At 40.4% G+C, this 13204-nt stretch overlaps 2 protein-coding genes across 8 annotated transcripts; one reads left to right on the top strand and one right to left on the bottom strand.

Annotated features, from left to right (window-relative positions):
* The first annotated feature begins 220 nt into the window (after positions 1 to 220).
* Positions 221 to 1009, top strand: SdhC (Succinate dehydrogenase, subunit C). Its single transcript, XM_017069475.4, has 2 exons — positions 221 to 344; positions 404 to 1009. Coding segments are annotated over exons 1-2 (516 nt in total). The 5' UTR covers positions 221 to 342; the 3' UTR covers positions 918 to 1009.
* Positions 1010 to 1403: 394 nt separating this feature from the next.
* On the bottom strand, positions 1404 to 13172 carry cu (NADP/NADPH phosphatase nocturnin). Of its 7 annotated transcripts, XM_065865311.2 has the most exons (8): positions 10033 to 10206; positions 5331 to 5602; positions 3598 to 3702; positions 3077 to 3309; positions 2949 to 3020; positions 2579 to 2700; positions 1879 to 2511; positions 1404 to 1788 (listed from the first exon to the last, which is right to left on the bottom strand). In XM_065865311.2, exons 2-8 carry the CDS (start codon positions 5408 to 5410, stop codon positions 1591 to 1593), a joined length of 1443 nt encoding a protein of 480 aa, XP_065721383.2. In that variant the 5' UTR covers positions 5411 to 5602; positions 10033 to 10206; the 3' UTR covers positions 1404 to 1590. The 7 variants fall into 7 exon arrangements, with proteins under 7 accessions (XP_065721383.2, XP_070852609.1, XP_065721384.2 ...); XM_070996508.1 differs by lacking the exons at positions 5331 to 5602; positions 10033 to 10206 and adding an exon at positions 12931 to 13172; XM_065865312.2 differs by lacking the exon at positions 3598 to 3702 and having other exon boundaries at positions 10033 to 10205.
* Positions 13173 to 13204: the final 32 nt, after the last annotated feature.

The following is a 13204-nucleotide window of genomic DNA, read 5'->3' as shown; positions in this document are numbered from 1 at the left end:
TTGATGCTGCGATTTGAATTACCTTTTGGTAATTTATAGTAATAAGTAATGTATCTACCCACCAAAAGACCTTAAGCATAAGCATTTCAACTTCATGAAAAGCAGCTCTAAAAATTACATATATATATTTTAGTAAAATAATTTTAAATTCTATTTAAAGGATGTGGGTTATTTTAAGCTAAGCATCGTTTAAAACTCTTTAAACAATAAATGGGTTTTGTTATCGATACTATCGAGCCGATACCCCCTGACTTCGTAAAACTTGGTGGCAGCACCGGCTGCGGCTATTCGCGCAGGCAGTGCACGGTCCCATCAATACAAGTTTGAGTGAAAAACAGGGAAATGTACGTAATTTCTGCGAAATGGGACTGCGAAAACCCTGATCTAAGACTGCTCTTTGCAGGTATGCACTCTCCAGCTCGCTGATCCGCTCGCCGGCGCTGCGCCAGGGCCTCCAGATGGCCGCTGCCAGCCGCCAGGTATCGCTGAAGGTGGTATCCGTGGCCGAAACCCAGAAGGACGAGTCGTTCTTCGAGAAGAACGAGCGGCTGGGCAGGAAGCTGTCGCCCCACCTGACCATCTACCAGCCGCAGCTGACCTCCATGCTGTCGATCTGTCATCGCGGCACCGGCTTGGCCCTGGGAGTGGGCGTTTGGGGCCTGGGACTGGGCGCCCTGATCTCGTCGCACGACATCAGCCACTATGTGACCATGGTGGAGGGCCTCCAGCTGAGCGGCGCCACTCTGACTGCCCTCAAGTTCATCATCGCCTATCCGGCTGGTTATCACACCGCCAATGGAATCCGTCATCTCTTCTGGGACACCGGGCGATTCCTGAAGATCAAGGAGGTCTACTCGACCGGTTACGCAATGGTCGCCACCTCTTTCGTGCTGACAGCTATCTTGGCCCTGCTTTAAATCCCAGTTATTGGCTATACCTATTAAATTCTAGTGCGAGCAGTATGTGAAAATTGTTATATACTAAATACATGTAGTGTGTATATTTATAATGCTGTTTGTTGAGTTACGCAACCCATTTGATGGCTTTGAGTGCGCTGCATTCGATTGTTTTTCACTGCAATTTTCTGGACTTGCGTGTTTTCTAATCATTCTTGTATGTTTATATGAAGATCTCAATTCGTAGGCCTAATTTGGAGACAATTTGCGGACCATTGACGGCAGGGGAATCAAGTATACGCCCCGAGCCCCCGACTCTCGTTAACAGAATTTTTGACATGCGCCGGAAAGTCGGCAACATTATTATCAATGTTAAAATAAAATAGTACTGATAAAGTACTTCCGCTCTAGTTAACTGGATTTCTAAAAAGAACGCTGGAGTACAACTATGTGGGTTGCTGAAATTGTTTTTATTTATTTTATATGTTCATCTAAAATTAAAAACTATTATTTTAGTTAACTTTCTTCCATATTATGTCATTTATTTATTGTGATTTTGGATTATCATTTGTAAAAGCTGCAAGCTGTAGTGCAACGGTTGTGTATGAGGCTAATATGTATCTAACAACTAATATCACAATCGATGTAATGTAATTGAAACTTCTTCTGTGGTGAATTCTGAAACTGGAGTCTTCTACTGAATGGATCCGTGTTTGCTGCCCTCCACTTCCGTTTCATTTTTCCCATCGCTGGCGCTTTCCTTTCCGTTTTCCGCGGAAGGTAGCAGTTCGAAATCGCACACGAGGGAAAAGTGATCCGATGGATATTGGTAGCTAGGTGTGCGGTTCTTGCCAATTTGTTCGCCCTCTGGAAAGTTAAGGCAATTTTTGATCTGAAAGTGTAGAGAGGTTTGGAAGTTAGTTTCAGGATAAAAGGATTTCCGCTTTCAGATTCAATATACTCCTACTCGAAGATAACCTACCTTGAGGCGATCGGGTGTGTAGAAAACGTAGTCGATGGTGTGGCACTCCTCGCCCTCCTCACGAATCTTCCAGGTGGTGTAGGGTGGCTCTCGTTTCATCGATTCCGACACGAACTCGCCCACATCCTCGCTGGGCTGCAGGATCTCCTCACGGTCTAGCTTCACATCGGCATAGGCACTGCCCAAGCGGAGAAGATCGCAGCCCAGAATCGTGGCGTAGATGGGCTCCACCGGCTCGGCGTTAAAATCGCCGCACAGCAGCAGGGGCGTCTCACCGGCGAATTGCTTCACAAACCGGATGAGATCCCGGCCCTGTTCGTTACGCAACTTGGCCAAAAGTGCGCCGTGGCGGGCCTTCAAGTGGGTGGTGGCCACGCAGAACTCTCGACCACTGGATCGCATTCGCAGCCGGGCGGCGATGGCCACCTGGTTGCTCTGCACACGCCACACTTCCAGGATCCTGGTATCGTATCCCTGGAGCTGTAATTTATCCCGCTTGTAGAAAATGGCACATCCATCGGGTCCATTGTTCTGCTCGATATACAGACAAGGGGAGTCCGGCTTCGGGAAGAAGATGCCCTCGTAGTTTTGGCTACCCAATACCGTCTGCAGGAACTTGAAATGGTCTACTTCCTGGTTGGATATATCGAAGTACACGTTAAAGACTTCCGCTTGAGGATCGGAAATGGTTTGAATTTACCTGCAGACAAATAACGTCGGGCTGGTTCTGCAGGATCTCCTGGACAATCAGGTACTTGCGATGCTCCCAGGTGAGTGCCTCCTCAGGACAGCGCACAAATCCATCGTTGTGTTGGCCAAGAGCTATATGTTAGGGAATAAACCGAGTTAGATTTTTAGAAAGTAATGTTTGTAAATTTTAGAATACGACGTTAGTTTTAGAAAATTATTTAGGTTTTAAAAACTGCAAAACTTGTTTATTTTTATAATTTTATCATTTTTGAAAAGGTCGATTTTAGAAAGCTTCCTATATAAAGAATGCGGGGTACTTTAATTTTATATCTTTTATTTTAATTTTTTTTTATAAAATTTGAATTATAGTCAATACTTACTTTGCGATAGAATGTTCCATTGCAGCAATCGAATGTTGTGCGAGGCGTCACCCTCAACTGGCGCACTGCAAACTGCATAAAGACATTAGAATATATATTCCGCGGACAAGACAAGGGTGCAATCCTACCCCTCGATACGGAGTTCAGCTGGAGGCATCGCAGTCCATCGGCGACGTCCTCGTCCACCGGGAGCGGTTTCAGGAAGCCGCGGGTGAGCAGCGAAGGCTGCTCGATTCCACCGCCCCTCAATTGCTGGACGTGCTGAAGCAGAGCCGAGGTGTCCAGACCCGCGGGCAATTCCAGGCCATCGTCCTGGGAGTCCACGTTGTTGATCTTTGGCGCCGTGTTGAAAGATCCCATTCTGCAAAACGATTAAATCATTGAAAATTAGCAATCTGTTAGAACCAAAGAGTTATAAATTGGCTAGCAAACGTGTTTATAACGCTCACTATTCGATTATATTGCTTGCAAAACACAAATATTGTATTAGTCTTTTGTTGGGAACTCTTTAATTATGTTTTCTTTTAAGCATTTCAATCGAAAAAAACTTATAAAAGCTTCTTGCAACAAACAAACAACTTTCAGCGAACAACACCAAATAAACAACATCGATAAAGTAAGTATAATGTCAACATTTTCTGGTACTCACAAAGCATCTGGTTTTCTATACAGAATTTTTCTCAGTATTATGCTGAAAATGAAAAGGCTATGACTATGACGCTGAGTCATATAAAACTTTTCCATTTTCCCTTTGCTGAAATTAGTTTTTTGGTCGTGTTAAATGTTTTGTGTTGGGGGGAGAAAAATATTTGAAACTGTTAGGATATTTCTAATCACTTTTTAAATTACACAAATACACAGAAACATCGAGATGTATAAGCAGAATTAAAAATGAAAGTAAGTAACAGTCGGTGATTGGTTAGCTAATAAGGAACACATCTTGATATAAATTCGGATTTTATAATTATAAACATTTTTTAAATATGTTATTTTTGGGATCTCCAATGATCTGAATCTTGATTCTCCTTTGACCCTTTGGTATATTGAATTTATATTGTGATAGCTAAACTATCATCCGTCTCTGATGATATGAACACCATTAAAAGGAACAAGAAAAAAAAAGATTTGATTACTTTATGGTCTCCGGTATTTCCTGATAATGGAATCGGTTACATTATAATGGGTAGCACAAAGTTGAAACTGAGATGAAGTCTATTTCTTGATAGAAAGAACGTTTCTGGTTTTCGAACACTTAGCACATATGCTCTGATTCTAAGGAGATTACCGGGAATTAGGGGATGGGGGATTGAAGTGGGATTTGTGGGACTTGAGGGGAAGAGATGCTAAGTCGCCCACGCAACGATAATCCCGCAAAACAAAAACAAAGGCGAAAAATGTCGCTCGGTCAATAGCTTCGCAGCTGTGCGGCTGGTTTGGTACGCTTCGCGAGAGAATCGAAACAAGTTCCCGCCGGGGATTGGATGGCGAATGGCGACTGGATTTGGGGCTTACGGGTTTCGGCCTGTCACCGCAATCAATCACGATCGCCCGCCGGTGGATCAGATGGCCCCACCGAGAAGATGATGCCTCTCACCTGGTTAGCATCACTTTTTGCAGATAGGCCTTTCGATCGTTCTTGCAGGGCGCCTTGTTGGCTCGCTTTATTGGCAGTGCTGGCTCCATGTCGGCGGCAGGATCAAAGGATTGGGATTTTTCGGTAGGGTTTTATTGTTTTTTTTTCGGATTCTTTTTTTGGGGATTTTAGATCTGTGATCTGGGGGCGCCGGAACGAGGTGCGCTTGCAAGCGACTTTGGCGAAACTGAATGCCAACTGAAGTGCGGGGTTTTATTAGAGAGATCATTCGCGCTCGAGGCAGCGAAAAGATCGCGAGGAGAGCACGCACAAACGGGTATTTCGCATACGAGATGTATCTGCAAGATACAGATACCCCCGCGCACCCAGAACGAGATCAATACGTTCGGCTCACGTGTGAGAGCGCCCCGCCAAAATGCTAAACAAAAGAACGATTCTATATGACTCGTTAAATATTTATGCGGCCAAGGCGGCGGGGTATGGCTATCAGTTAATGAAAACAAAAGTGCTCTTTGCGTTATATGTATGTAGGTATGGGAATGTACTGGGTATAGGTATGCAAAATCCAGCATCCTTAGCTAATGCCTGGCGGTGTTGTATTCCTAAGCAGAAGCCCAAATGTTCTCAAATGCTAATTGCTCAGACAAAGGAGATACAATTGTATCTGCACAATTTATACAGCAACGCAGTTACATGCGTAATGAGCTGTCCGCCTGAAGACATATATGTATAACATGTATATCCGATTTTGCCTGGGGGTAGGGGGATTTCGATTTCATTTTCGTTACCTGGGAATCGGAACGGCCACACGTCTCGCGAACGTCTTCGATGTGACGATCAAACGCGATGTTTTCATTAGAAACTCCATTTTGAACTATTTCTGCAAACTTTACTCAACGTCCAAGTAAAATATCACTTTCAGTTTATTCGGTTTCTGATATTTTGTTAACTGGGATTCTGGGATTCTTCGTTTCTTGTTTAGATATTAGGATAACTTGAAATGTTTTATATTAAGTGTCAGTATGGCAATGTCAAAGAGACGCGGCCCCATCTGTGTTTCCTAGAAAGGCAAAATTATTACAGGGTTAGATGAGATTTATAGGGGTGTTTATTCGTTGATCACTCGCTGAACGTCACTTGCAAGATGCCCACTAATCTAATCTCGGGAGCGGAATTTTGAACTTGGCACGTGTCGAAACACTTTCGTGACCTAAATGTAATTATTTTATTTCATTCATTGATAGGATCTTTTTACTTCATTTAACGTTGATATGAGGGCAATTTAATTGTCACTTATGAGTTATCACTTAATGGAAAGCAATTAAGTTCCCAACTGTTGCGTTAGATAAGCTAACAAAATCGACACTGAAGTTTATTAAAACTTAGTTCGATTCGGAAATGAGTGAAGGTGGAAAGAAAACGGGATTTAATAAAATGATTACAAAAGCATTTAAGCACCGGTAATGAAATTGAAATCATTTTAATTCTGAGAAAATTTGTTTAGAATACTTTGATGGCCTGTATTTAAATACATTTTTCAATGAATTATAAATGATTTCGATCATAAAAAATTATAGTACCACTAATAAAGTGCATATAAAGCTAACTAAAAAGCCTTAATGCGTTTTTCCCACTTTATAAATTGAATAAAATGGTTCGTATTTCCCCTTTCCCTGGGACACAGCTATATGTATTTATATATACTGTCAGTTTTTGTCATGATCACTTTCGCGCAAATTGTGCAAGGTTAGTTTTTGTTGGTGATCTCGGTGATCTGTTGTTGTTGCTGTTGTTGATTGCCGCTAAGTGGCTTTGAGGCCTGGCCAATGCCTAAGAACACTTGACACGCTGCCAGCCATGAACTTGATTTATAAGCACGACAGACAGGTAGGCACATATACCCATATCCATATCCATATCCATGGCACCATGTCTGAAACGAGTCTCTCACCTCACCAGATACAAGAGCAGATCGCGGGGCGGCTCAAACTCAAACTCTCCATTTCCAGCAGCCGTAGGTGCAGCGGAACCACTCTGGCCGAGATTGATATCGATATGGGGGCTGGCCACGCCCAGCTGGTCATCCATTTCCTTGCCGATTTCCAGTTTTCGTGCCGCCAGGCGCTGTTTCATCTGAACGGTGGAGGTCATGGCCGAGGTCTTGGCCACAGCTTCCGCGATCTCGTACTGCCTGAGGAAATCCTGGCGAAAACCATCGAGCGTGAGGCCTTGAGGTCTTCGGCATTCGGGACCACACAGGCGTTGGCACATCTCGTTGATGGCCGAACTGCGATCGATTAGGTGATCGGGTGCAGATTGAAGGCAATTCGAACAGGGTATATCCCTCTGCGAATCACCAGCCAGCCTTTGATCATCCGTATAGTGATTCGGGGGCTTAAAGTCCTCTTCGTCACTGGGTGGCGATGGGGGCTCATCTGTTATGCTAAACAACTGAGGTGGTTTATCATCTTCTTCGAGCATCTGTTCTGAGCCGCCATCACTTCTCCGGTAATCCAAAGGATTCACTTCCAAATTCAACAACAGAGCTGTCACTGGCATGGCCTTGCCCAAAGCTGGCTGACGACGATGGCCATAGTTTTCCCTCACTTCACTTTTTTGATCCATTTCACTGGAGTCTTAATTTGTATCATTAACCACGCTGCGTATGCGTTATATTGGCTTTGCGCACTTCTGGCCGTTTAGAACAGCCAACAATTAATACGCGCGTGCGTTGCCTTTCCTTATTTATATCTTCTGGCCGACTCTAGTCGAGATCGAGGCAATCAAGTGCCAGTTGCTCAGTTCAGTTCATTTCAGTTCCCTGATCCGATCTCTCTCTGGTTTCTCATTAAAAGAGCAGACGCAGACAGATTGCCGCTGTGTTCAGTAGTCATAGGTACATATAATATATGGCATGAAATCAAAATCAAAATTGAAATTGAAATTGCCGCTCTCATTCGGTTCGCTTAAAGGCAAACCACATTTTGTTTGATTACTTTCCAAAATGTCAAATTTATTTTATTAGCCAAATAGAGATACTGGGTTTCAGCCATCAGCTCAATACAAAATAATACTTTCATCGTCTTGACTTTAAACTTGACCCGATGAATCAGATCGACAAGCGTTGTTATTGTTTCGAAAGCATAAGAAACAAGATTTTACTTGAACTTAAGGTTGCAACGAGTGTGAAATAATTGCAAATATTTAAAAAATTGTGTTTACTTTGTTGTAAAAAAATGATAATTAAAGGAAGTAATTTCAGTAACAACCAGACATAAATTTCTAATCAATTGTATATATATTAAAAAAGATAATCAAAGGAAGTAATTTCTGTAACAAGCAAACATTAATTTCTAATCAATTGTAAATGTTTATTTCAATTTTGAAGTCCAATAGTGGTAGCATGTGTTCCGCAAACATTCAATTAGAGATAAATAAAGAACAATTTTTAATCAGCGGGGATTGATTAATTACGCTCTATGTCAGCTGCCTGTCACTCGACATCCACACAGACATAATTAATTTTACGCCTCAGTTTGTTCCTCCCCAAAAACGCAATCGAAACGGAATGATAGGAAAGACGAAAACCTCCAGTGCTAATTTGTAGCTAATAAATTATTATGCACTTTCAAGATTTGCATTAATTCAAGAACAAATTGATTGCACTTCATTCGGCTAATAAACAAATAACGAATTGAATGAACAGAACGACTTCCATTCATTTCCGCAATACGGTAATTTATGGTGTCTATCTAGAAATCTTTCTTTATGAAAATTTCTTAAATGCATTTAAGTAAGTACTACTATTTTATGTAAATTAAAAATTTAAGATCTTTTTGGCGGATCTTATAGATAATGCCCAATATATAATTGTATTGAGTTTCATTTCCTTCTACTTTTTATTTTTCTTAAAAAGCTGCCCAAAAGTAGGCATGACTTTTCTGATTTTACATGTAAAACACATGTTGAAAATTGGGTGAATATCATAAGCATTTTTCGTCACAGAGTTTGAAATCAGAATCTTTGCAAGTTGAAGGTGCGATCGTCACCTCATAAAGAGGTGTTTTCATTTGATTTAATACATGTTAGAAGCCTTTGTTAGTTAAGAAAAATAAAATTAATATTAAAAGTCGAACAACCATTAATAAACAATTTTCATATTGAGAACTATTGTATTGCTCCACAAACTTTCAGTTCTCAATTTAACAAATATACCCCACATCCTCTCAGTTTGCCTTAGAATATTTGCTCAGCTGTTATTGAACTTGATCTACACTTGAATGTACATTTTCTATATTTTTAGACGTACATACCTATATAACTTGAGTCAATTTTCGATATATCACTAATTGATTATAATAGTATCTTCCCCTTCCGCAGGTGCGACTGCTCTACAAGTGATTTTACGGATCTTGATTTTTTTTGGCAATGCACTGCGGAAAGTCGAGCGGAATGAACAAGAGCAGCGGCCGACATTGAGTTTTATTTATATGGCTATATGTACGTGAGTGTACGGGCCTGTGGGGACCTGGTCTACCAAATGGCGAGAATGCCACATGAACTTGGCAACAGGTTCGCTCAATTTATGACAGGCCAGCACCACGTGGGAGAGATAATAGAAAATTGTGAAATTGGTACTATGTAACACTTTTTGTTAATTGCTGACTAAGTACTAGCTGACCACCTGCTTCCACTGGCTGATCGGGTCATCAATCACTCATCTGATATGGATTATTCCGATGCAAACAAAAATCGAATAAAAAAGGAAGAACGGCAGCGATTTGATAAGCTTATCAGGGGATTTCACACGAAACCATCTGGGATGCTCGACTAACAGATGACCTGCATCTGAACCAGATGGTAATACAAAATATGCATTTTAAAACTGGTACACAGATTGCACACACGTAAGCTTCTCGATCTTTCACTTCTTATTTAACTGATTGGTATATGTACATTCCAGACTTGTTTACTACATTTTTGTTTACCATAACAGAATTTTTCAAATATTATGTACACATTTCTTGGTGAGTTACCGTCAAATTCCGACAAAATGCCTATTTTTTAGACTTTTTGAAGAAGATATTGTGACATTTCCCTGACTGGCACTAAACATATTTGCCCTTTATATATTTTAAAATACGCATTTTCTGTTGATCGGTGTATATTTCTAAATAAATCTACTTGCACTGTCTCCCTTTTTACAGGGTATAGACAAATACAGAGCGCCCTGTGCATTTAGTGGCTGCCTTGCGATTATTTTTTGTTATACAACAGCATAGCTACAGATTGGGACACATACGCGTACTACATATGGGGAGTATCGCATCGGCTTTGGCTTGGAAAAAACTGGTTCTACTCCGGCAAAAGCTGATTCCATCTGGACGCAAAATGAAACTTCGACCGCTTTTCCCGAAAGGTTTTGTGGCGCACATTGCAAGTGGTTCAGTGGGTCGAATTCAATACATCGCACCGGGCCCTGAGACTCACCATTTTGCAGTCTACACTAGAGAGCACAACCACACATGGTTAGTTGCCGATCACAAAGAATATCCAAAGTGCCCGAAGAGCCTTTTCGCGATCCGGGAAATTCGTCTAAGGCGGACTGACAGAGCGCGAATTTCAGGCGGTTTAAATATTCCGGCGAGTTGCAAAGAACTAAGCTCGATGGTACGTGCTTTTCGACATTTATACCAACGCTCTCAATGCCCATCGGCTGATAAGGATAATGCCAAGAGACCTCTCTGTTTGTCTGGGGCCTGGCCGACTGAGCACCGACCATTGCACAATCGCCCCGGCGAGAAGACCCCTCTCTGGTATATTCACAGACTCTCTACCTCATTATCGTACTAAGTTCAATGGCTTGCGCTCTCAGGGTCTGTAACACTAGTGTAAACACTCGCGAGGGGCTCTTTATTTTGACTCTATTGGGTGTACCTCGTGTATCAGTGATACATGTGATTAGGAAAATATACAGCACACGCACCATATGTTCCTAAATTATTATCGCATCTTAAAAAACTAACACAGTTATGGTACCATAGAAACATTAATATCATTTTTATTACTCTTTGACAGAACATTATTTTAAATTAAATCTTGCGAATCTCCTACTCCTTAAGTTAAGTAAAGTCGGAAAACATGATGTGATTTGATAATAACTTTTTAGGCAAATTTTAGTAAATTCTTACTTTAAGGACTAGGCTTAAAAATATCATCTTTATGTAGTATAGATTGTTGTTTCAAACTTATTTTAAGACGATTGTTTGACTCACCTTAAATATTTAACACAACCCTTTGGCATTCAGAACTTTGAAAACAAAAATGAAATGAATGTTTTATTTATTTATTTAAATTCCTTAATCATTTAAGGACTCCAAAAATGCTCAGTGGTAAGAACGATTTGTAAATTCGCGGAGGTACCTATGGTAATGACATGAGGATCGTGTCTGGTCTTATCTCTGGCATCGGGGAGGTATTAGCCATTTGAAAAAGTTCCTCTCAGCATAATTCCTTCGAACCGGACAGTTGTAAAATTTTCAAATCGTATTTGATTTACTACTTGTTGATAAGAACGGGGAGTGCAACTAATAAGTTATGTTCCCTGGGTCTAATTGGTTTAAATTAGTTTGGGGCGGTTTGATTTGCGTTGTTCTCGCAAACCCCACTCCCAGTGGGCCTGTCAAGGTCGGTGGTGACTGCAGATTAGGCGGGGAATACAACTATTTATTAACATAATATAGAAGAGCATTTAGTATTTTTATTCCTCGCAGCCAGTGGTCTAGCCGCTGAGATAAGATAAGGACTTTGAGTACAGCAGCAGCGGCCTTGTTTTAGTGCTTCGGGTTAAAGTTCACTCTTTAGTTTATCGTCTACATAAGTTCTAATTTGGGGACTTGCTGCCAAGCCAGTTCTTGCACCTTATAAAGTAGGTCATGGAACTACTTGCCGGTATTGTTAAATAAGTATATTTAATGTAGCCACTTGTTTACGAATGCACAGCATAAATATTTATTTTATTATTTTGGAATTTGGACTTTTTTGTGTATTTTGTATATAGTAAATGTATTTGCCTGTACAAAGTCTTTCCAAAAAGTTTTCAACAGTACACACAAAAAATGCAATAGTCTAGAAAAAAAAGAAATACTTAAAAGTCCCCAAGCTGTTAAACTGTTAATTTGACCAATCAATTATCATTAAAAATATTTATTTAACTTCTATTTACTCTATCTAAAAGAAATTTATTCAGTTTTAAGTACTAGTAAGTAACCAAATTGTTTCTTTCTGTGTAAAATAAGCTGTACTTGCTCAAATGTTAATGTGTAATCATACTAAGAACTGAGTCATTCCGGTTAAGTTGAGTATAATAAACTTGTAATATTATTATAAATGTTAATAATATTAATATTGTTATATCGTTGCTATGTACACATTCATAAGTAAAAGCTTTAAGTCTAAGTGAAGTGAAATACATTCATCTGTACAACGTACTTATATGTAAGAATCTACAATCATTGTATACAAATCAAGATGTAATTGTTACTAATAGCACCCACATTTTCTCCGGGCAATTAATAAGGGTGGATAATTTGCTTTCACCGAATTACTTTCTGTCACCCATGTTTACCCTCAACAAGTGGAATACTTCGAAGCCGGGAAATTCCGGTCAATTGTGATGAAATTAACGGTTCCTCCAACAAGATATATTCACTTTAATCAGAACAGATCTTATGTGCTTGTTGGAAATTATGTGTACAACGCCCTCAGAGCTGAAGAGCCCACCGAAAACAGGCCCACATAAGGACAGTTATAGTAATTAAAAACCCATTTCTGTTGTAAACCCCCCCGCCCGCGAAAACACACCCAAAGACAGAGGCACTTGGGTAAATTACAATCTCCACATGGTACAAAACCACATCCAATTTCCTACCGACCTCAAATCCAAACAAAAACGTGGCGCTACTTAGGTGGGGAGCGAGAGCGGGACAGCGAGAGTGGGGGAAGAGGGAAGAGCACACAAAGAGCGGGTTGGAATCTATCTCGCTCCCTTTCTCGCTCGCACAAGTCAACAGATTGGAGCAAAATTTTTAGTTTTGTATAAAAACTGCAGGTACAAAAACAAACCGCATAAACAAAATCCAAGAAAAAAGCCAAAAGAAAAACGGCAAACAAAGACCGAGACGGAAAAGCCTCACAAAGAAAACTTAATTTATGAAAAGCAGCAGCAAACAACGAAATGTTTTTTTGAGTAGGGTGTTTGTTGTTTTATCAATAAGCTCCAAGATTTGTTGTTTTAAGGGAGGAAAACAAGGGCCAAGAAAGGACAAAGCCAGGCACACCCAAAAATACAAGGTCTCTTAATAATATTAGATAATTGCGGCCACTTACAAGAACTTCTTGAAGAATTTGTAGAATGCCACCAGGAAATAAACAAATGTGGAAATCAAGTTCATTTTGCACTGAACCCTTTGTTTATGATAATTTAAAATATTTAAATGGTAAAAACTATTTTCCAGGCGACGAATAAAGTTCACTTTTAAAATTCCGACACTTTTTGTATTTTTTTGGTTTGCTGGCCGAAAGTTATAGTATTATTTTGGTTAAAATTTCACTATCAATGTCATTTCCGCGTCGAACACGTTTTTCACAATAAGCGGGCGCC

The sequence above is a fragment of the Drosophila suzukii genome, chromosome 3, assembly GCF_043229965.1.
Source record: "Drosophila suzukii chromosome 3, CBGP_Dsuzu_IsoJpt1.0, whole genome shotgun sequence".
Lineage (NCBI taxonomy): Eukaryota > Metazoa > Arthropoda > Insecta > Diptera > Drosophilidae > Drosophila > Drosophila suzukii.
This window is presented reverse-complemented; position numbering and strand designations above follow the sequence as displayed.

Bases quoted from the DNA above. Each gene is read 5' to 3' on its own strand.
- cu (XM_065865309.2), bottom strand. From the start codon at position 7,167: ATGGATCAAAAAAGTGAAGTGAGGGAAAACTATGGCCATCGTCGTCAG. The intron at 3,310-6,493 runs GTGAGAGACTCG...ATCGTTTTGCAG, and splicing joins CTGCTCTTGTATCTGGTGAG to AATGGGATCTTTCAACACGG. The intron at 3,021-3,076 runs GTAGGATTGCAC...GTCTTTATGCAG, and splicing joins GCTGAACTCCGTATCGAGGG to TTTGCAGTGCGCCAGTTGAG.